General features: G+C 42.8%; 1 protein-coding gene across 1 annotated transcript in view; it reads right to left on the bottom strand.

Moving 5' to 3' along the window:
- Positions 1 to 19,410, bottom strand: part of LOC111153205 (neuroplastin) — a 35,091-nt gene extending 15,681 nt beyond the window's left edge. The window contains exons 1-3 of the mRNA XM_022512085.1: positions 19,071 to 19,410; positions 13,866 to 14,037; positions 10,162 to 10,256 (exon numbers count right to left, since the gene is read on the bottom strand). Of these exons, the coding sequence (XP_022367793.1) occupies positions 10,162 to 10,256; positions 13,866 to 14,037; positions 19,071 to 19,398 (595 nt within the window). The 5' untranslated portion in view covers positions 19,399 to 19,410. The remainder of the gene's footprint in view (positions 1 to 10,161; positions 10,257 to 13,865; positions 14,038 to 19,070) is intronic.
- Between the last annotated feature and the right edge of the window lie 3,653 nt (positions 19,411 to 23,063).

Here is a 23,063-nt window from a genome sequence, read left to right as displayed (position 1 = left end):
AACAATGAATGCCCAGAGAAGCGATCTGATGAACATCAATGGGCAAGGTTCTCCCAGGAAAGAAGGAATCCAGCAAACTGGTCTTCACAAAGGGTAAGAAAGGAATAAACAAGAAATTCAACCAATGTCCCAAGAGACTTTATTAACAGTTTAAGAATCTGACCTGTACACCTGATTTGCAGTAATCTCAATAAACCTAAACTTGGAATTTCTAGATATATTAGACATTGCTAGTATTCTCTGCTTTAAGGGATCACTTACAAAGAAATAGCACCTGTGGTTTAAAAATCAGGTAAGTTTCGGGGCGCCTGGGTGGCTCAGTGGATTAAAGCCTCTGCCTTCAGCTCAGGTCATGATCCCAGGGTCCTGGGACTCTCTGCTCTGTGGGGAGCCTGCTTTCTCCTCTCTCTCTGCCTGCCTCTCTGCCTACTTGTGATCTCTGTCAAATAAATAAATAATATCTTTTTAAAAAATTAGATAAGTATTAAGGATCCAAGAAGTCAGAGATGGGGCTAATTCTTTGAATTTAGTCTCCTTTGATCTTAACTAAATTTTCCACCATACCTCCTCCTCATCAGTTACAGTAATGTGAAAGCAATAAAACTCAAAGTAGGCCAGATGTCACTTTGTTGGCCAAGATAGGAAAGAGAATCAATAAGCCTGGTCCAAATTCCAGTTTTGCTTGTTCTTTAATTATTCTGTGCTTCAGTTCTACACCCACTATCAAATGGAGGTAATTTGGACCAGGCTTATTGATTCTCTACCACCATCTACATCCAGTGTCCTTGGATAAGTAAGATTTAAAACATTCACCTTGAGACTATAAAAGCCTGTACCATTATATTATGTCATGGGCTCGTCCCATGTTCCCTTCTAAATAGCTTGGTTTTTCTTGGCTTAAAAAATGATCCAAAGTCCTGCTACTTCTCAGACTGTGCTTCCCAGCCCACTTCTAGAGGCACCTGGACAGAATGGAATGAACAAGGTCCCAAGGTGTCTCTATAGCCACTGCCTGCCCAACTGAGGCCGGCTCAGTACTAGTCAGTGTGAGGTCTTTTCTAAAAAGGATGTTATAAAAGGACACATTGTTTCTCCCCCCAGGCAACCTTCCTCACTGCAGAAGGGAGTGGGCCAGCGGGGTCAATCTTGTTCCCACCATACCAGATTTCCCCCAAAGCCACTTGGTCACTGCTTAGACCTACTGTTCCACCTGCTCACCCCTCCTCAGAGCTTTCTTCAGTCAATAAATAGTAAAGACCATCTTAAGTACTACAAGAAGCAAGCTCCATGGCAATACACTAACGAAAACACCATCGGGGAAGACACAACAAACAGAGGAGCTACCACATTTTGCTTCTAGCTGTGTTTCATGTGTTTGATTAACATTTGCTGAGCACCTATCATATGACAAATCCATCAGAGTGGTGGGGGGAAGGCCTTTCTGTTGAGGTGTTAGCTGTTGACTGTTAGCACAGTCATGAAGAAAATAAGGGAGTAGAGCACTTCTATATCCACGGGAAGAACACTCCAAATAAAAGACAAAAAAGCCTTAAGGCAGAGGTGCACTTGTTATGGACAAGGAACAGCATGGAGGAGTTTGGTTGGAGCTCAGTAAGCAAGGCAAATGGTAGAAGAGGACATCAGAGTGAATGGAGCCCAGATCAAAGAGGACTTTGCAGGCCACTGCAGTGACTTTGGCATTTACTCTTGAGTCACCTCGGAAGCCACTGGTAATACCAAGCAGGGGTATGGAATGATCTGCCTGTTTAACAGGCTCCCTCTGGCTCCTATGTAGACAACTGTGTTGAGCGACATCAGTGGAAGCAAGACCATTTAGGAAGCTGTTAAGAGTATTCCAGGCAAGGGAGAAGGTGATCTGGATGAGGGTAGTAGCAGGAAAAATTGAGGAGAATCTGATATATTTATAGGCTGAGTTAATGTGTTTATCAATGGACTGGATGAATGTAGGATGCGAGAGAAAAGAGCCAGGGATGACTCCAAAGTTTCTGGCTTGAATAATTTTAAAAGGGAGTTGCCAGTTACTAAGATAAGGAAAACTATAGAAGAATCAGGCTGTGTTTTGTTGTTGTTGTTGTTGGGTTGTTTTTATTTTGTTTTGTTTAGGGATAGAGCAATGGTGGTAGTAAAAACCAGGAGTTCAAGGTTTAGGACATGTTAAGCTTAAGATACTTCTTTAATATCCAAGTGAAGTTGTCAAGTAGACAGCTGAGATGTCCAGTCTGAAGCTCAGGAGAGTAGTCTAGGATGGAGATGGGAATTTTAGAAATCAGCGTATGTGTGGCATATTTTTCCATTTTCATCCTCCTTTGCCCCACAGAGAATACCCACTCTGGCCCAGTTATCTAACTAATACCATCAGCTTTTACCTTGGGGACTCATCCCAATATTGCACATTAGAACCACCTAGAAGGCTAAAAGTTGAGTTGGTTTATGATGCCATGGCCTCTAAGAAGTTGCTATTCTGAAAGGAGGCAGACCAGAAGGCCAAGACCTGAGGAGAAGGATGGGGATGGTCTTCACTCCTACCGTGGTGTTTAGGGAAACACCACTTCCCCTTTCCACTGATCTACTTTGGTATTCTACAGAGGCGTCTACCTACCCATGTGAACACGGCCTTAAAGCCTACTATACACAAAGACCATCTAGGAACTTAGCCACCCTCATCACACTTTGTTGGCCATATTTACATAGTGTAAACCTATAGGAAAGAGTCTTCAATGGTTAGATCTGTTACTGCTTTCTCCTTAGCTTAGCAAAAAATACCAAGTGACGCTCTGATTAGTCACCCTCGGGATGGTGGAAGTGTCACTAGTGTTGTGGGCAGAGAGAAAATTAACCCAAGCCACATCATTCTATCCCTAAGGGAAGGATTATAACAACTATTACCTTAGCCTTTGGGTCAAAGAAAAATCTTTTCACTTCTCTCTATCCTTTATGGTAGCTGCTCAATCAGAAAGCCTGCACCTCAGATGGCAGCCACATCTGTGGTGAACATTGCGTGATACATAAACTTACCAAATGGCAGAGCTGTATACCTGAAACTAATGTAACACTCTGAGTCAACCATACACAAATAGCGGGGAAAAAAGAAAGAATAGTGGGGCAGGTGGAGAAAGAAAATCTGAGCAGGACAGTGGACCCACAGCAAGAAAGATCACCAGACTCTCAGAGCACATGTAAGCACTGGGAAGAGAGCAAGGGGGGTTCCTTAGGGCTCAGAGTCCTCTCACGGTGGTTTTTAAATAGTCACCGAAGTCTTTGATATTCTTCCCTTCAAGAAGTGAAGCATAACTGCTCCCTCCCCAAGTGTGGCCTCGTGACAGTATTCCAATGAATGAATGAATAAGTGAGTGAAATAAAGCAGAAGTAAAGGTATGTGACTTGGGATAGTTCACAAATGACCATGTGGCTTTCTCCTTGCTCTCTTTCGGATCACACGTTCTGGGGAAGCTTAGCTGTCATACCTGGAGGACACTGAAACAGCCTATGGAAAAGGCCCACGTAGTGCAGAACTAAGGCCTTCTGTCAACAGCAGCCATGTGAGGCAGCCACCTAGGAAACAGATCCTCCGAGCCCCATGAAGCTTTCAGAAGACTGCATGCAGCCTGAGAGACCCTGAGCCACCCCATTAACCAGCTCCCTAATTCCTGACCCATAGAACCTATGAGGTAATAAGGGGGGTTTATTTTGTTTTGCTTTTAAGTCTCTAAGTTTGGTGGTAATTTAGCCACCCGGTGAAGAAGACATTACCCCATTTACATGGACTGGAAAACTCAAGTTTGGAAGTTATTGAACTTCTAAAAGTACATTGCCAATAAACAGTAAAGCTAGAGACCAAATTCAGGACTGAATCCAGAGGTCATGCTTTTTGTACTTTATCACATAGAAGAGAAAATAAACCAAACTAGAATGGAGTCCATAAAAAATAAAAATATGCAATATGCATTACAGCTGCATAGAAAACTGCCTAAAGGTTACCTTTGCTTGTAGAGGTACCAGAACACTCTAGACCTGAGGTAGACTGATTTAGCTGTCGGGAGTTTACTCTGTATATACCATAACATAATAAAAGGAGCTTTGGACTTTAAGTTAAAGAAATTTAGGCTCCACTGAGACTATGACTCACCAACTGAGTAACCTAAGGTGGGTCATTTAAAATCCTTTGAGTTTCACTACTCACTTTTGTAAAACGGGAGTAATACTCACATAATTCACAGCGGTCTTATGAGTATTAACTTACATCTCTGTACCAATCTAGCACATGATTGGAGCTCAGGGTCAAAAACATTTAAATTTAGTTATTAATCAGGGAAAGGAAAGGCTAGACTCAGACTCTGGCATTACAAGTTCTAAGAAATCAAAGAGATGCTGATTAACGTGTTCTCTCCCTACTGATATAAACAGGACTTTTGTTTGTAACTCTAATAAGGTTTAATCAGGTCAGATACTCACAAATTTTGATTAATGGCCTATTTATATTGATTAAGGTGTCTCACCTTCTATGGGCTTGCCATTTAATAAGGAACTACTTAACCAGGGTCAGCTGGTCTGAAGGTAGGTCTGAGGCATCTGACAGAGCCAAATACTCCTTACTTCCCCCTACCCTCTCAGGGAGGCAGAGAGTAACAGAGAGACCTTTAAAGGAGATCACAGATCTACTCAGGAATTAACTTGCTCTCTGGCCTTGTTAGCCACATACTCTAATATTAGACATCAGTTAATGGATATCCTTCCAGTATCCTGATGAATGGCAACACAGTGGTTCCAAAAGAGTCTTAGTTACCCAAAAACATCTGACCCAATTTCATTATCCGGGCCCACGGCTGAGGATGAACACATGTTTCTCAGCACCCTCTGTTGCCTGTCCAGCCTACACTTAAGAGCAAAGCATCCAGCTTCTCTGTCACACTGGCGGCTACAGAAAGTGTCCACTTGGGCAATGGAGGCATGTTCAGCTGAAGCTGACATTAAATAAAGTTAAACACAACAGAGCTAAGAATGGGGTCATGGTGTGGGGTTTCATACTTTTCAAGGCAAATTCATAACCTCACAACTCATTTTTCATCTTTGCTGCAAGCAAACTTATAGGCTTGGCTGAAGGCGGAGAGAGAGAGAGTTAAGATTTACTATTAAGCCAAGGGCTAGCCCAAGAAACAATACGAGACTGGTCACAATGGAAACAAAAGGGATGTTGCCTTTGTGGCTCAATAAGCTGCCTCCACACACGACAGATGCATCATTCATCTGAAGACTAGAGCAGTCTGGGACTTATGCTCCCTTCTGCAGATGAGGCTCTTCCCTTTCTGTGTGTGAGAGCACTGAATGGGTGGCATCTGAAGTCTCCTCGAAGACAGTGATTCTAGCCTGGGCCACTCTAATCACCCAGTGTGCTCTTCGTAAGCCTGATGTCCAGCCACAGTGCCCACACATTCAGTCAAGTTTGAGAACCATTGCTCTCATATCTTTCCTGGCACCAGTGTTTGAGATGAGGGCAGTAGAAGGAGGAACTGTCCCTTAAGACAGGGAGATGAGTGAGTGGAGGTATGTGGAACACTGAGGGGACACTCCCAAAGCTGAGAAGCTGACACAGCCAACTACCATGAAGAAAAGAAGCTTAGAGATCCTTTTCTTCAATAACCCAACCTCACCTTTGGGTTCTCCCCCTTCCAGTAGGAGCCTTACAGGAACTCTTAAGACCATCTATCTCATCCTGCTTCATCACACACTTGTGGAAGCTGAGGCCCGAGGAAAGAGAGCGAACAACAGTGAATGGTTAGGGCCACTGAAAGTTTAATGGCAAGGCAGGATTAGAACCCATTTCTTCTGACTCTCAGTCCAAGATCTTCTAGCTGTTATATGCTGAACACACAGCAACATGGCTTAGGGCCTAGGAGCACAGGTTCTGGCACGGGAGTGCCTGGATGAGAACCCTTGTTCCATGGGTTACTTGTCACACTGGGCCAGTCATCTAATTCCCTGGATCCTCCATGTTCTCCCCTGGAAAGTGGAAATAATAATGGCACTTCCACCCAAGAGCTGTGAAGACTATAAGGGAGGACAGAATAGTAATGCACCTAGCACAGAGCCTGGCACAGAGTTAGTGTGCAATGTTAGCCATTCTTATTAAGGAAGGTCAGGGTTACACCCTGAAGAGAGGAAAAGAAAGAACAGGTATGGTTATTTGGGCTGAGGTTGATGCTCACAATGTTCTAGCAACTTCAAGGTATTATTTTGCTTTCAAAGACTTCTCAAGTATGGGCAATTCTGAGTCAGAACCAGCTCTGACAGAAGTTCTGACCTAAAGGATGTCAGAAGCTCTAAGCATCCTTGCCTATCAAAGTAGCTAGCTATCAAATAAATAACCACAAAAATGCTCTGTATGCTGAAAGTGCCAGACAAATGAAGATATGTGTATTATTACTCTTAATGATACTGTCATCAGCGTACAGTCCATCTCAGCCAGTCTGAACTTTAATGTATCGACTGTAAGGCCATATTATAGAGTAGGAAACAAGGATGCAGGATAAGGTTATAACATTTAGAAATCCTAACATTTAGCCATAACATTAAAATACAAAGAAAGCTGAGAAATATGGAAGGAAAAACAAGATCGGTCTCATCTCTGGTAGCCCCCACAAGACTGAAAGTCACTTGAAATGCCCAGTGAGCAGGGAGAGATAATGGTGAGCTTAATAAAATGAGTTAGACCCTCAATGCAGACTTTCCTGGGTCTGGGATGTACCTTTCACAAGAGGCAATAGCATGTTTGTTGCAAAGGATTTGGTGATCACCAGAATCCTTTTCTAAAAACAGAATAAAATTCAAATTCCTTATTTCTTGGACTAATCAAAATAACTGAGTGATGAGGATAGGGTGTGGAAGTCAGGAGAGGGATTTTCTTTTTTTTGTAAATTACAGACATTTTTAATGTGCTTTGTTATGAGCACATTTTGTTTTCTAATTTCAGAAAAGGAAAAAAGGGAAAGAGGAAGACAGTAAGAGTTAGAAAGGTTGAAGAATTACAGAAATAGAAAATTCAGTACCTATCCATTCACGAATGCTCTATAGTAAGCTATGGAGTCTCTAGAAGACATAACCTCTGAAGAGTCAAAATGCTGGGGAAAGAGATGCCTCCCCACAGTTACCTAAGTGGATCCCAAGACAGGCTGGGCTTTGGGGCCAAGATCCCACTAAGATCTAGTCCTGGCTATTTCCTCTCCCCTGGCCAGCCCTGCTCCATCTTTCACCCCCAGCATCTGCTCAGGTCACCTGGCAGAGACCTAAGAAATGTAATCCTTACACAGTAATAGTATCTTCCTGTTTACACTGTGCCACATTCTTGGCCTTTAAAAAAAGTACAAGAAAAAACCCCTACTTCTGATGTAAGGCCTTCCCTACTACATGTGGACATTGCCATCCTCAAAATTCCTTTCTTGACAGGGGCTCTACAGGCTAGAGTGGAAAAACACTGCCACCTCAGGCCTGCTCCTGGCCACGTGCCCCTCCGACTCCTTCAGTCTTCTTTTCCTTGCACACCGTAAGCAGTGCAAGACGTGATGACCTGCTCTTCCAGTGCCCAGTTGTGGTCTAGTCTAAGCCCTTCGCTCCCTGCAGTGCTAAGTCCCAGCAACACCTCAGTGAGGAGGAGCTGAATGCATGCAGTACAAGCCAAATAGGGGAGAAAAGGGCTGTGGACTGCGGAATTGGTGCTAAGGCGATCTATCTGTGTGGTGTAAGTGAGACAGCCCTGAAATGCCAATTTATACTTAAACCACAAAGGAAGATTCTCAGAGACCCCTTTCAGCAGAGGTCACTTAATGTTTCTTGAATCTCTCTCAAGTACTCAGCATATTTTTCAAATCTTTATAACTATACAAAAATAACTGTCTTTTACCTTACCATATGGACTCTGAGAAAACAAAACCAGAATTTATATGAAAATGTTTTGGGAATCAGCCCCTCTCTCTCTCTCTCTCTCAGTGCAAGGCAGTTTGCAACCCCAACCACCTAGCTTAGAATATGATCCTGGGCTTATGGCAAATCTTTTTAAAGTTAAACAAAAAAAAAGTCAAATGTTCAGTCTTTACCGGACTAAACTAATTATCCCCTAAAAGACATTAAATGTTCAGCTGTTTTCTATCCAGGTGTTAGGGAAGAGAGAGACTGGAATTCCCTGTGAATTTTCTTGAGAGACTAACCTATCAGTCCAAGCTAATCACAGAATATGCTTTAGAACTGTATGAAAGAGAATTCTCTTAAGGTCTACACCTTTAAAAGCAGAATTCACCACCTGCCCAATCTTCCTCACAGAGCTCCTGGGCAGCATAATGAGCAAAATGCAGCAGTGCACAACACACACAGTCACAGCGACAAGCTATCATGGAAGTTTTAACCTCCTCTGAAAATGCTCCTGCCTGCAGCCTCCTATTCTCTGCCCCTCCAGACCACTACCTCCTATCTGCTAAAGGGAATGTGAGGAAAAGATGTCTTGGGGGGTCACAAAAGCACAGCTCATGAGCGGCCAACCCACTGGGAAACCTCCATCTCCACTCCTGAAAGCGATACTAGAAATCAGGAGAGCCAAGTCGGCAGGATCACAGTGAAGCCAGGACTTCCAGTTGCTTGGAATCATGTTTCAGGCTTGGGGAGGACAGCTAACTACAGACACCACTCTCCCTCCCTCACCCTTCCTGTTACATCCTGCGCCAAACGCTCGGCCTGGAAGACTACAGGGCCTCCGGTCTCTCCTGGGAGAGTAAAACATCTCTCCAGGTAGTCCTGCTCACCCAGGCAAGGAAAGACACTCGGCTGGTTTAGAGAAAAGGCCTTCTCATGCCTCCCTCCCCATGCTGAACAAATGTGTCATCCTTCAAAACCAGAGATAAACCCAGACCTCTCCAAGAAAAGCCCTGAAGGAATCAAATCCCAGGTTCTCTGCCCTGAGTGGACTGTAACCATGCCACTGTGACTCAACCCCTTCAGGCATGTTGAATTCAATCTGGCAGCTAGAAGAGACACTGGCTGTCCTTATGTCCACTTATAAGTCAGGGCTGTGTCAGCAAGATACTACTTTCATTTAATAACAACATATAACTGAAACTTAGAATCTGTCTCAGCCTTTCTTTAATCTGAACTTCTAGTCTTTTAATTGTTTTAAGAAAGATCTGAATATCTGCCATTATGGGATCTTCCATTTCCTAAATTTTTCCTTTCAGCCACTAAAGATCAGCTATATGGATTTAAAGAACAAGTCTGTCTCTTTCCTAAGCAAAATGAAGAAGACTGGAAAAAACAAACAAACAACCCACCCCTCATCTCTTTAGTCTAACCTCAAACAGTAGCCCCACCTTCCCCCTGGACATTTCATAAAATGGAAAAACAGGGGACTGAGAGTCAAGACCTGGGTTCTAACCCTAGCTCTGCCACAAACCACTCTGGGACCCAGAGCTCATGGCTGCACTTTTCTGGGTCTCAGCTGCTTCTTTGAAATAACACAGGAAAGCCTGATTCACGATGTTAGGGTAGCTCCAATCTTACAAAATTCACTTGTTCCTTCTCTTAGAGTTCCTTTCCTTTCTCAAACTTTCAGCTACATGTTCAAGACACAGCTGCATGCTGAAGATGCCATGCACCCAGTTCCTATTAAAATTCCAATGAATTACCCACAAATAGTTTAAGTTCACCATGCACATCTTATTTTTCCAAATCCTGCTGGCCTGTTGGAGAAACCTATGTAATAATAGTTGTAAGGCACTTTGTTCTAAGGGATTTACATAGGTTGAACCATAACGAAGCTGCCAACATTCATTTTTACCACACAGAAACAGCAATCTCCTATGCCTCAAACTACCGTATTAGCTTGTTTATTCCTCCTTACAATCCCCATGAGGTAGGTTTTACAAACGAGGACACAGGAGCACAAAGAAGTTAATAACTTGCCACAGTCATATACATAGCTAAGAGATGATAGGGCTTAGAGTTAAACCTGGGCACCAGAGCTCTGAGCCTGTGGTCCTACCATAGTGTTATACTGCCTCCCATAATGGGAACAAGAACAGCTTGCAGACTGGAAGTCCAGACCAAGGTAGTGTCTCAGAAAGAGAGCGAGAGGCTCACACTGCAGCCTCTGTTGGGTTGTACCTTTCACTTCAATGGTGGCATTTGCTTTAGGAGCACTGACAAAGTGATATACACAGTGGTATTCGCCTGAATCCTCAGCTCTCGGCTTATTGATCCTGCAGAGGTGAGAAAAAAAAAAAAAAAATCAAGTGAGGAAGCTGGGAACAAATATACAACAAAATATACAACAAAAGAATCAAAAGGGCAACCAGGGACCCTGCTCTCCAAACTGTGTCTCTGAATGCAACTCGCCTCCTCCTAACTAAAAGCAAACCCTCCCTCCATGTATTACAAAACATTAACGCTTCACTCCTTACTGGGTGCCTGGAATACAAATATAGAACAATACATGCTCTGTAACCTTAAACAAGCAATCAAAATAAGAGGGCTGTACAAAACAAACTCTATTTAGATATAGAGGATGGAGCCATCAATAAAATCTTCTTGCTCACCTGGTGGTGCTAGTCAAATAAGTAAGAGCAGGAAAAAAAGCAAATCATCTTCTGTGCTTCTCTAAAGACCCTGTTGTGGGCTTGTTCTTCCCACACTGTATTTCAGTAGCATGCCTTTGAATAAGTCTACTCACTAACAGGACCCAGGTGACATTAGGGAAAAAAAAAATCTCTGACAGAGCACCAGCCACAATAATGCAACTAAACTTTTAAGACTTTTAAGTACAGGGATGCCTTGATGGCTCAGTCGGTTGGTTGTCTGCCTTTGGCTCAGGTCATGATCCCAGGATCCTGGGATACAGCTGGGCATCGGGCTCCTTGCTCAGTGGGGAGCCTGCTTCCCCCTCTGCCTGCAGCTCCCCGCACTTGTGTGCATGCTCACCCTCTCTGACAAATAATAAAATCTTAAAAAAAAAGAAAGAAAGAAAAGAAAAGACAAGACTTTTAAGCACAGCTAGAACTCTAAGGACCTGCACAAATCTGCTTCCTACCCTCATCTCAGCCACTTTCTAGCCGTACTGGGCTCTTTCCAGTTTTTCAACGTGCCCCACTTGTTCCTTCCTCAAAACCTTGACGCAAGATATTCCTTTAGAGAATGCTCTTCCCATTACCCTTACCCTAACCTAAGTCTTTCTGCATCAGTCTTGGCTCACATCACTTCCTCCTACCCTCAATCTAAGTGACATCCCTCTCCCTGACATGCTCATTAAACACTCAAATTCTTCATAAGCATTCATCATATGTGATTATACATTTATTATATGTGTATCATAAATATATAATATATATTACATATTTATATACTATAAATATATATATATTTTTTATAAATATATATTATATAAATATGTAATATATATATTTATGTGATTGCTTGATGAATGTCCAGTTTCCCAAAAGACCAAGTTCTATGTGGACAGGCACTGTTTATGTGGTGTACAATTCTATACGCTGCATATGATCTGACCTAGAATACAGCAGAGGGAAGGAATAAAGGAGTAAATGACTGAATGAATATAAACGAAGAGTAAACAGCTATGCAGAGATCCTGATCAAGTACATCAGAGTGACAAGGAGGACTGTAGGAACAGCACTCCTCTGAATTCCACAGGGTGATCCTAAACAAGCTTTCTCGCCCCTGACAACCAGCTTCACACCAGTTCAGTACACTATAGCCTAGACACACACCCCAAAACATATGCAGACAGGCTAGTGCGTAATTACCAAAGAGAGAGAAATCCACATCAGAGGATAGCCATTATATAGCTTCTCCTCTTCTGACTCAGTGCTTAAAACATGACACTTGTGATGGTCAAATCTCCACCGCACTAGTTAACGTCTGAGAAAAACCCCTAACCTTGACCACTGACTAGCCTAATATATGTGTCCATCTTACTGTTCATCCCAAAAAAGAAACGGGGTTAACAGAATATGGATGAGGAGAGACACAGCCTCTCCCTAGGACTGTCTCAGCATACCCAGGGCAGCATAATATTCTAAGAGGAACAGCCAAGAGTCTTCTAAATTTGATACAAGTGGCTCTTCTTAAATCAATATGCTCCCAATAGGGAAAACAGACAAGTCAGCTGCTTTTAACAAATGTTCCAGAGGTTCAAGGAGGAAAGGCAGCTGTATCCTTAGGGCTCAGACTAACTCTAAAAGTTCCTTGAAAAGACTTAGAAAGATGACTCCCAAGCTTAAGCCCACGCCTAGGGCTCAAAATCGCCTACATAACATTCCCTTCAAGTAGCTATTGGGAAGCAACTGAAGCAAATGGAAAACATCCCCTCGAGTGAGCAGGTGCAGGGTCTGAGACCGGCTCCATAGCTGACTTAATAGGTGGTCCAAGGGACTCATAGCTGTTACTTCACAAAATGTGGGAGCACACAGATTCCCTGAAAAACTCTGACAACGCAGAACACCCTGGAGAGCTGCAAATAAGCTGACCAGAAAAAAAGGAAGAAAGAAGAAGGAAGAAGAGGAGGCCGTATTTTATAAAGTCAAGCTCAAATTTATAAAGTGACAGTTCAAAGCCCTATAGGTGACATAGTACAAGACCTAGAAGAAACATAACTGGATGTCTGGTACCTTCAAAGAGTTATTGTAAAAATACAAACTTGTAAAACTAACAAACTGATCAAGAATATATGCCTTTCATTCCACCCAATAGTTCTATGTGATTAACCTTTTCTAAACTATGAGAATATAGCTGAGGCTGTATTTCCAACTTAATATCAGAAGAAACTACAGTAGAGACAGATTAAATTGCCACTAAAAATGGTATGTTAAAACAGGGGGGGAAAAAAGACCTAGGTTCTATAAAGTCAGAAGAGCCGAAACCTAGCCTTGCTTCTGAAATTTACTAGCTGTAATATTTGGCCTTGAAAACAGTGAAGAGTCATTACTCTTCAAGTTTCAGTTTCTTTACTTGAAAAAAGGAGGAGGATCCTTAATGTGAGTCAATCGAATAAGGGATATGAAAAGATCTCAATCTTGCAAAATACTGCAGAATGTCCCTGCTACTCCTGGGCATGCAGGTTTTCCTGGTTTCACTCCACTGCACTCTTTCTTTGCACTGCATCAAGCTGACAAACAGGATTAGCTGATCCTTTTCCAGATTAGTTTTCAACCACAAACTATTCTGAAAGGTGAGGTGCCATGTGCTCTAGCTATTCCAAAAAAGCACCAAATCTTTGGGTGCCAGGGTAGCTTCAGCCAGCAAATATATCCCTTTCATCAAATGATGTTTCCTGGTTACTGGAATTACCTTATTCCAGATCATTAAAAAGCCCTGTATCCACTGGTCTTAATCAGGTTCTGGTCCTATTTAACTACTCCTAAGAGGTAACTCACTAGGAAATCTACTCAGTGGAAAAATCACTTAGGGTACTCTTGCTTTAAGAGTCCTAAAGTAGATTTCAATCTGATTCCTCAAACCACAGGATTAAGTCAAGAGATCTGCATTCTAATTGTGACTTTCCTACTGACTAGCACCATTCCTCTGAGCAAAGCGCTCCCTATGCTCTCTGTTTCTCTATTATCACACAGTGAGGGGAACATCTATGACTCTCAAACCTAGCTATTCATCAGAATCCTCTGGAAATCTTTAATAGATCCCTGGGTCTCACCCCAGATATACTGGGTTAGACTCTCAGAGAAGGGCCATATATATCTTACATGTCTCCCACATAACATAACTGTGGATAATGCATGTCCATAGTAAGTTCAGCAGTGCTCCCTCCCATCTTCCGAGGAGCTGCTAGTCCCTCTCACCTGTATTCCATGTTGCTGGCATTCTTGCGAGTGGCAGTCAGTTCAACCCCATTCTTTGTCCAGTAGCTGTATGTAAGGGTGTGAGAGTTGGAGGTGAGGTTACACTGCAGGGTGACGGGGAGAACAGGGCTGTCTCGAAGAATGACCTCTTCACTGGTGACAATCCTTGGCTCTGTAATAAGAGTGCACAGTGATAGGGCGCCATAGCCTTCCATTCTCTGTAGCCCTGGCCTGAGAATCAGATGGGGTAGGATGGGGAGACTAGAAGAAGAGGGAGGGCAGACAGGACCACATGAGGAGTTTCACTTTACCACTTTGGAGGAAGTCAAGAAAGGAAAAACAATGATTATAAGCAAATGACCACTAGCGCAGACAACAGCCTGAAGACCAGTTGGCCTAGACGTGAAAAGAATGGGAGTATTATGGGTACTTGTATTGGGAACAATCCACTTACACTTTTGAACACCACCATTTTATGATTTAAGAACCGCCAACCAATTCAGCTTCAATTAGAAAACCAGGCTCCACCTTGCAGTTCTGAAGACAAAGGCAGTATCATTTATGTAACTATTAAACTCCCTATGGAGTTACTAGGCCTTGGAACAGTAACAGCTATAATTAGATAATACATGTATGGCTTTTCCCACATTAAATTCTTATAAACCTATGGCAAACCAGCCATGGTCATTAATTATGCAGAAAAAGACAGTGTCAATCCTAACAGCAAATTTCCTGCCAGAAGTCTGTTTCATTTTTCCAAATTTTTGCCAAGGGAAAATTCTTAAGGAACCATCATATTTCTTCTCTCGAGCCCATATTTATTCCCAAAATAAAACTTTTTCAGAATTGCTAAGTAAAACACATTCCACTGTGCAGATAATATAACTAGAATGCGATATGTGTTGGTATCATGGCTTCCTAGCATTTTAGAGCTAAAAGGCCCTTAGAGTTCACTGAATCCCCACTCTTTAAGAGCCAGAAATGGAAAATGACTTGTGCAAGGCCATAATTATTATTAGTAGCAACGCTGGGCCTAGAACATACATCTGACTGAATTCTCTAGCTCTGTTTCCTCCCCCACTTCCAAACCCCACCCCACCCCAAACACACTTTCCGCCCTATGGCAAGTTATATACTTCATCTCCTGGTTCTCTCCTGGGCTGATAACCTGGGGTCATTATTCTAAAACCTACTTGACTCAAATATTAGAACACATTGAGCAGAAACACACTATCATTCCTGGAAGGTTCATCCTTAAAGCCCTTTGAATTCCACCATTATATTAAAGTTAAGATGTTTGTTGTCTTTTTGTTACTGTTACTTCTCTCTAACCTTTTCCCAAGCTTAACTGTTATTCTACTTTTGGTCAGACATTTTCGGGTCAAGTCTAAACTTTTCCCAACCACAATTCAAGGTATTTCCTCTCTTACTCTTTTTCTCATTGTTTTTCAGAAATTCTTAACTAACTTCCCATTTCCCTGTACCTGGCAACTCTGTAGCAGCAATCTGACACCATACAATATAGTTCTGACTCTTAACTCTTGAGGACAGAGGTCTCTCCCTCCAATGGAGCTAAGCTTTGTTCCCTGTGCAGGGAGGCGGACAGAATGGACAAGTCATGGGACACTTGAAAAATAGAATGCCCAAGGACCTCCTAATCAATGCAACATTTCTGACTATAGAGCTCATATCAAAGGAAACTGACAAATAAAGCAAATCCTCAAGTCTGTTAAATTAAATGGGTTCTCACTATTTTCCAACTCTGGCAAAGGGATAGTGGTTATCTTCCATTCAGCACTGGTCCTTACTGGTAACATCAAACAGGGTCTCTATGTACAGATAATGGAGGCATAGCAGCCACTAAGACAGAAGCAGATGCATGTAAACACGTTAGCGCAGTGGTGTCCCAAGGTTTCCAAAACACACTGGACAGAAGCCAAATCCCTGGGCCTTAAGTTGAGTGGAACGGCTGCGAACCCTGCAATGGAAGGCGCACACACACCATCAGCAGAAAGCACCACAATTCCAAGAAAAATCAAAACCAAGCAAAAACAAAAGAGAGAACCAGTACTCCACAGAAATTAAAAATATAAAGGCAACATTAAAACCCAAACATACTTATAGGTTTTTACTAAATTTTTATTACCCAATTTTCTTTTCTGACCCATACGGGATTCTCCTTCTGGTTCTTCTCAGACTGCACTGAGAAAGGGTAAACTCGGAGGATGAGGCCAAGAGCTTCCAGATGTTTCAACACAAGGAGGCCAAAGTAAGTGCTACTCTTACCTGTGATGATGCAAATGCCCACTGCAGCTCAGGGAGATCAAGAAGGTGATGAGAGCAACCTGCAGACTTTCTGCCAAGAATTCTTGGAAGGCAAAGGAAAGCACTTTTCCCATTATGTGTTAAAGATCCAGGAGAGAGTCAGCTGGGAGCAAGTGGATAATTTAAATAGGTTTACACAGGATTCTGCATCATAGGAGGGCTGTGGAGTAGGGTAGCCTCCCTCCAATAACTGTTGCATATGGAAACCAGTACTAAACCAAGCTCCTTGGCCAGGGTGCCACATCTGCATTCAGCACCAGGATGAAGGTGGAGCTTTTTTTCCTGTGGCTTAGCATTGCACATGAAAGTCCAGGAGAGAAGTACATTTAGGAGAAGCCCAAAAATATTTACCTGCCACTGACTCCTATTTAGAAGCAGTGGGTGGGAGACCCTTACTCTCACCATCACTCATGTATAAAAGAACATGCTATGGCCAGGGAGATTCCCTAAAAACTGGGCCTGCCTTACCTTACTCAAGGAGCTTTGGGGCAAGTACTGTCAAGAAGTCATCGTTAGGGGCACCTGGATGGCTCAGTCGATTAGTGTCTGCCTTCAGCTCAGGTCATGATCTCAGGGTCCTGGGATCGAGCCCCACCTTGGGCTCCCTGCTCAGCAGGGAGTCTGCTTCTCCTTCTCTCTCCAACCCGCCTCCCCACTTGTGGTCCCCCCCACCCCCCCACCCCCGTCTGTCTCAAATTTTTTAAAATGTCATCCTTAGAAGACTTCAACCTCCTCCTGGAGGCAGATGTCCTTGGGATGTTAAAACCACAAAACAATCCAATTAGAGTGAATTCAGGGTGTTTTTTAGAGGTAGCAGCAGCAGCTTGGCTCTCTAAAAGTTAACGAGGGTTAACTAATTGATGGGGGAGTCTGGGATGAGACTGAACTGGCCAGGGTTTGTTTTAACCACATGAGACACTTCTAAGTTAGGAAGTTTATTTCCAAGTAAACTGGGGAAATGTTATGTATTCTCAGGATTGGTAGATAAATACCCCCAAAGACTCATCTTCTTCTGGCCCCAAGGCATGACCGTTGAACTCTGAGTCTATTTGAGTCAAGCTCCTGGAAGTACAAGTACCATATGCCCAGCCCAGTCCATGCCTACAAACTTCTGTAGATCTTTGTGGCCATTTGGGTAATTCTGCTTTTATAAGGAAAGGAGCAGGGGGGCAGGAGAAGGAAGCGTGCAAGGGAAAAACTGTTAAATAAAAGGAAAATTGCTGGGTTAATATTCCCCATTTTCACATAGACAGGTTTTCTTTTCCCCTTTCCAGAAGCAGGTTCTCTGATTGAACAGTGCCAGCTGCAGCAGCCTCTCCTCTCTCCTCTTCATAAGCATCTTCTAAGATACGATAAAGAACAAACAACTAATCTGCTATCTTCCATAAAGTATATAGATTCAGGGCCCATGTCCTATTATTTCCTGTGTTATTACTAAATTCCTCATAAATGTGTTTTTACTATTTTTACTTATTCCTTCTAAACCAATCAGTTCCTTAAGCCAGTACTGGCTGTAAGTCTGAGTTCTTGAAGAGAAGGCGAAAACCCAAAGGATCTTTCCATTAAGTGAAGTATGCTCCCTCAATTATATAATCAGGTCAGATGTGGGGCTAGAACTAACTCTTCCCAGCCAGGAGCACTAGCTCACTGGAGACTTCTCCCTCCCTCTTCTTCCCAATGTACAAGTAGCAAGACACTTTTCAGAAAGAGAGGTGGCCACAAGAGCTCCTGTGTCTAATGTCTTACTTGTACCTGCTACAACAGAGGAAGAGAAGAACTCTGAGCCAGCCACTTAGCTCCCCCTCAGCACTTAGTTGCAATTTAGTTTCTTCTTTTTTCAAAACACAAGAAAAGGCCAGTGTGAATGGCTTCCAAACTAGTTCTGGGGTTGCCAATCTCTGGATCTAAGGAGCACCATGCCAACAGTCAGTCATCAGAGTCAAACTATCTGTGAACAGGAAGCAGATGCAAATCTGACTTTGAAACAGCAAGATGGGGTTTAAAAAAATTACTTTGCAGTTTAGTGTCACCTGCTGCCTACCAGCAAGACATATGGAAAAAATATCAGGCTGCCGCTTTTAAGAGAGCAGGAGACTGGATGGGCAGGACCAGTAAGGAGTGTACTGCTGTAGTGGAGGGCTGTTATCAGAGAAGCATGTGCCACTGTTTTAGAAAAGAAAAAGAGCTGGAACTATGGAAATATCCAAGCTTACATGCCACCCAACAACCAAAACACACCACCACACCGCACCCATGGCAACATTCCCATCACAGAACAGGATGACACCAAGTCACAGTGAGGGAAGAAGCTGGGCAGACACAAACTTAAAACCATAGAGGTGAAGGCAGCTACTCAGAGAGCTTCAAACAGATGAACAGAAAAAATAAAAAGTAGTTAGATTGGGGAGAGAAACAAAAATAAAAAGGCACCAGAGAACAAATCAGCAAAAGGATAGCAGGAAACCTACTACAAAATTAAAGGGGAGGGAAAGAAACAATTCAACACTGCCCTGGTTTAACTGCCTGGTTTTGTGAGTTTAAGTGGTTTTTGAGCCCCCCCAGTTCTCCCTCCCCACCTCTTCCCATTGCAGATGATTTTGGACAGGCACGGATTTCCCCAAGTTCTTTGTTCCTGAGGAGAAAGACACAGAGAAGGGATGGGGGATGAGGGAGGTAGAGAGGATGGCAAAGGGGAAAAAAAAAAAAAATGCCACAGATGTTTTCATACACTACAACCAGAAGGGTCATGGGTTTGAAAAAATGAAGACAAGGGGTGGGGTGAGCGATCATACTGGGGAAGAGGGAAAGGAAGCAGAAGGGAAGGGTCATCGGGCCACCTCTAATGACTACAGTACTACTACTGTAGGGTGCTGGACTCACTCTGAAGGACGCTTATGGTGGCCTGGGCTCGAATCCATGTTATGGAGGGGTTTTGCCTCAAGTCATTCCTCTTGGGGTCGTTGCTGGCCCTGCACTCGTAAGTCCCAGAGTCCTCCAAGGTGAGCCGGGTTATTCTCAGCACACTCACGCCGTTTGACCCGTAGGCGGTGTTTACGGTGACACGGCGCTTCCGAGCACCGTCCCACAGCTGTCTGAAAGACTCTGCCCGGTTGACTTCTGCGTACCACCACTGGATCTCTGGCGTGGGGCTCCCGACCACGTCACAGTACAGCTCAAAGGCGTCCCCAGTGAGCTTAGTTTCTGACATGGGCGACTTGACAAACCCAGCTAGAGGGAGGGGGAGCAGGAATGCAGTGACAGGCCAATCAGAAAAAAGAAGAATCAACAGGTGTTAATAGTAATTTAAAGAAAAGAAAAGAAAAAAGCAAATGAGTTGCAAAGAACAAAAAGGATTCATTTTTAAACTATAAAGAGACAGTAAATAGCATTTCATACAAGCATTTAGAAGAAGAACCACCCTGGGAAGCTTATGAAGCAAAGGCAGGCTAATTACAAGCTGGGGCGGCCCAGGTGCTAGCCAGGCAGAAGCAAGCCCACTGGAAAGCGTTTTAGCAATGGGCCCAGTTGGTAGGAATGAGAAAGCCTCAGGTCTCAGGGAAGAGTCTTTTTCCTTAGAGCACAAACCATTACCTTTCCAAATTCAGGCAAGTGATGAAAGATAACCGCAAGCAGCAGTAGTTCAATATGCCAAGTCAGGATCTCTCTTTTGGATGGAGGAACACTTGTTAGAGATGGAATGTCTTTAGTGGGCCTCAACAAGAAATACCAACTGACCTAATGACACCTTCTCTTGGGAATCAAAGTCCAAATTTCAACTGAAAAGGTAGCATATTTCTCTCTTGTGCAGGACTCCACGCTGAGTTCAGGATGGCCTTGCCCCCACATCCTATTCTTCCCTGGGTCTCTGGCAAACAAAGGGCCCAGCTAGCTGTGACTAGGTAACCTCTACCTGAAAGCAGACCTTCAGGCCCAGGAAAACAAGACAGTCTGTACTTCAGAGTGCGAATTACTAAGGGTGTCAGCTCAGCAGTGGAACCAACAGTAACAGCAATCCAACTAATTGCCAATAGAGGGACTACGTCTTCCACAATTCCGTAAGTTCATACAACTGGAGAACTCTCCTGAAAAGTCAGTCTTAAAAATAACCATGGTACTTGACAGGCTCTGTCTACATAGTTTACTTGCCTAGCTCCCAGAGGCCAGCTCATAAAGAATAAGAACTTGGGAGTAGGGTCCATAATAAACTAAATCACAGTGCAAGCATACTCTCTCTCACCCATTTATTCCACCTAGGGTTCATCAGCATCTCTACCAATGCAGGCAGTATCCCAAGGTACAAGGCAAGAGGGGCTGGTCAGTTTCCCTGGGGACCTAGCTGGCCCCTCTGTAGTGAGCAGAGTGGGGCCAGGATCTATCAACATCAGATTAAAATTTTTTAAAAAATGTATAAATTAAATGGAACAGTTTTCCTACAGTCCAGAAGCCAAGGATGTAAAGGAGCTGGCTGAAAATGGAGGTTACTAAGTGGAAAATTTTCTGTTTATATCCACAGAAGTACTTGCCTTTGGAAATAAACTCCATCCCATGGACCTAAGAACTCTAAGAGAGGTACTATACTTACTTAAGTAGAGGCCAAGACCTCCAAATTCATACTAATCTTTCAATTCATAAAACACTGAGTATCTGGGGAGGATAGGAATACTATAATTAACAGCCTTAAATTAAAGTTTTGCCTTGAAAATGCTATTCTAAACAACTACTTCAGATCGGGTCAGTTCCTTGTAAGGAACCATCTATCAGAGACCCCAAGAAGCCAACAAGATGTCACTCTCAGATGCAGGGGAAGTTCCAGAATTTCAGAAAGGAGACACCAATCCCCAGCAATGAAAAGGCGATCTAAACACCAAGTAAAGTGGTACTCAAGGAACCATGTCTTAATTTTACAAACTGCCACCTGCCCACTCATTAAAGTCAAAGCCAACTAACACAGAAGGACAGGTAAAGGAAGCTGGTCATTCATTTTACCACTAGTTTAATCATCATGGAAAACTGGTTATCAATAAATCCCTAGGAAGCAATAAGAGTAGTACTCTGTTTTAATCACACCCTCAAACATTAAGTGTAAATTACAAGTGCTCTTATTCTCACATTTTCTGTGAGCTGGGGGAGTTTATGTCTTCTCAAACACTGATTATGCACAGACTGTCCTTGACTTATGATGGGGTTACATCCTGATAAAGCCATTGTAAGTTGAAATTTTCTAAAGTCGAAAATGCATTTAATATACCTAACCTACAGAACATCACGGCTTAGTCTAGCCTACCTTAACTGTGCTCAGAACACTTACACAACACAGGCCTACAGTTGGGCAAATCATGTAACAAAACATCTACACTTTGTAAGTGTTGAATATCTCATAATTTATTGAGTGCTGCACGGAGAATGAAAAACAGAATGGCTGTATGAGTCCAGAATGGTTTTAAGTGTATCAACTGTTTACCCTTGTGACAGCATGGCTGACTGGGAGGCTGCAGCTCGCTGCTGCTGTCCGCCACCATGAGGGAGGCAGGGACTGCAGACTGCTAGCCTGGGAAAATATCAAAATTCAAAATATGGTGTCTATTGAATAGGTATCACTTTTGCACCATCAAAAAGTTGAAAAGTTTTAAGTTGAACCACAGTAAGTCAGAGACCATCTACTTGATCATGCTCTAGAAATCTGTTGGTGGGTTTGTACTTTTCCCCCTTCTGAAACGCAGGGTGACATTTAAGCCTCTTTATCAATCTATTGATTATGCTAATATAAAAGGAATGCCTGCAAGTATGTCCAGAACCCCAAAAACCCATCCAATTCCAGTATAATCTCTAATCCCAACACTACACAATTCAAAGGTAGCTGAGAAAGAGCCTGAACACAATTCCCACTGCACAGAACCAAGCAAGTCACTCAACCTGACACTGTCACCCCTGGGCAAGACTCACTACTAAGGAGGAAGGAATGCTGATCTGATTTAGTTTAATTTTCTACCTGCATATAGGAAAATGGGACTAAGTAAAAAAAAAATTTTCTGAATTAGTAAACTACATGATGTATATTTAAACAAACTTATATGAAAACAAGATTTAAAATCCCTTAAAACACTAACAACAGACATCTATCCACGTGCTCTTTGAAAGCTGTTATTATTTATTATTAGCCATGTGCACCAACAGGTAACATTTTCTAAGTACAAGTTATGTGTTAGACAATGTGATAAGCACTTTATGTTACCTCATTTAATCCTCACAACAGTCCTATAAGATAGGTGCCAACATAACACCCTTAAAGATGGAAACTAAGGCCCTAAAAAGTTAAGTAATTTGCCCACAGTCACAAGCTAACAGTGAAAGACTCTGGCCTGAAATCCAGGTGTGTCCAAAGCCAAAGCATGGTCTCCTAATACTTCCCACAAGTGTGGTCAATATCCCCTACTAAAATAGAAAAAGGTTTCTGTAGTTATTTAAAAGTTAAAGATATTTTTTGTCACCACTTAAATGTAATTAATAATTAATTTTACATAATTTACATAATTACAATAATAATTGCAGACTACAAAAAGCAAGGACCTGTCCATCGGAATGTGCAGCAAAGTGTGATCACTAACTGCTTAAAATTATAATTCTAGTAAAGAATGGAGACAGAGAAGCACAGGATCAGAGTTCCCCAAGCAAGTGTGGAGCGGGGGGGAGCGGGGTGCAGAGGGGGAAAGTGAGAAAACAAAAGAAAAGATGGTTCAGAAGCAAGACTGCCCCCTAGTTCTGATGATTTCATCACCTGCTCTTGAGAAGGCTGGCTTCATAGGAGAGAAGAGTTTAAAGACATTAGATGCATTTCTCTGATACTGTGGTCAGTGGGAAAATTAATAAAGGGCA

The sequence above is a fragment of the Enhydra lutris genome, unplaced genomic scaffold (assembly GCF_002288905.1).
Source record: "Enhydra lutris kenyoni isolate GAN:26980312 unplaced genomic scaffold, ASM228890v2 scaffoldscaffold31, whole genome shotgun sequence".
NCBI lineage: Eukaryota > Metazoa > Chordata > Mammalia > Carnivora > Mustelidae > Enhydra > Enhydra lutris.
This window is presented reverse-complemented; position numbering and strand designations above follow the sequence as displayed.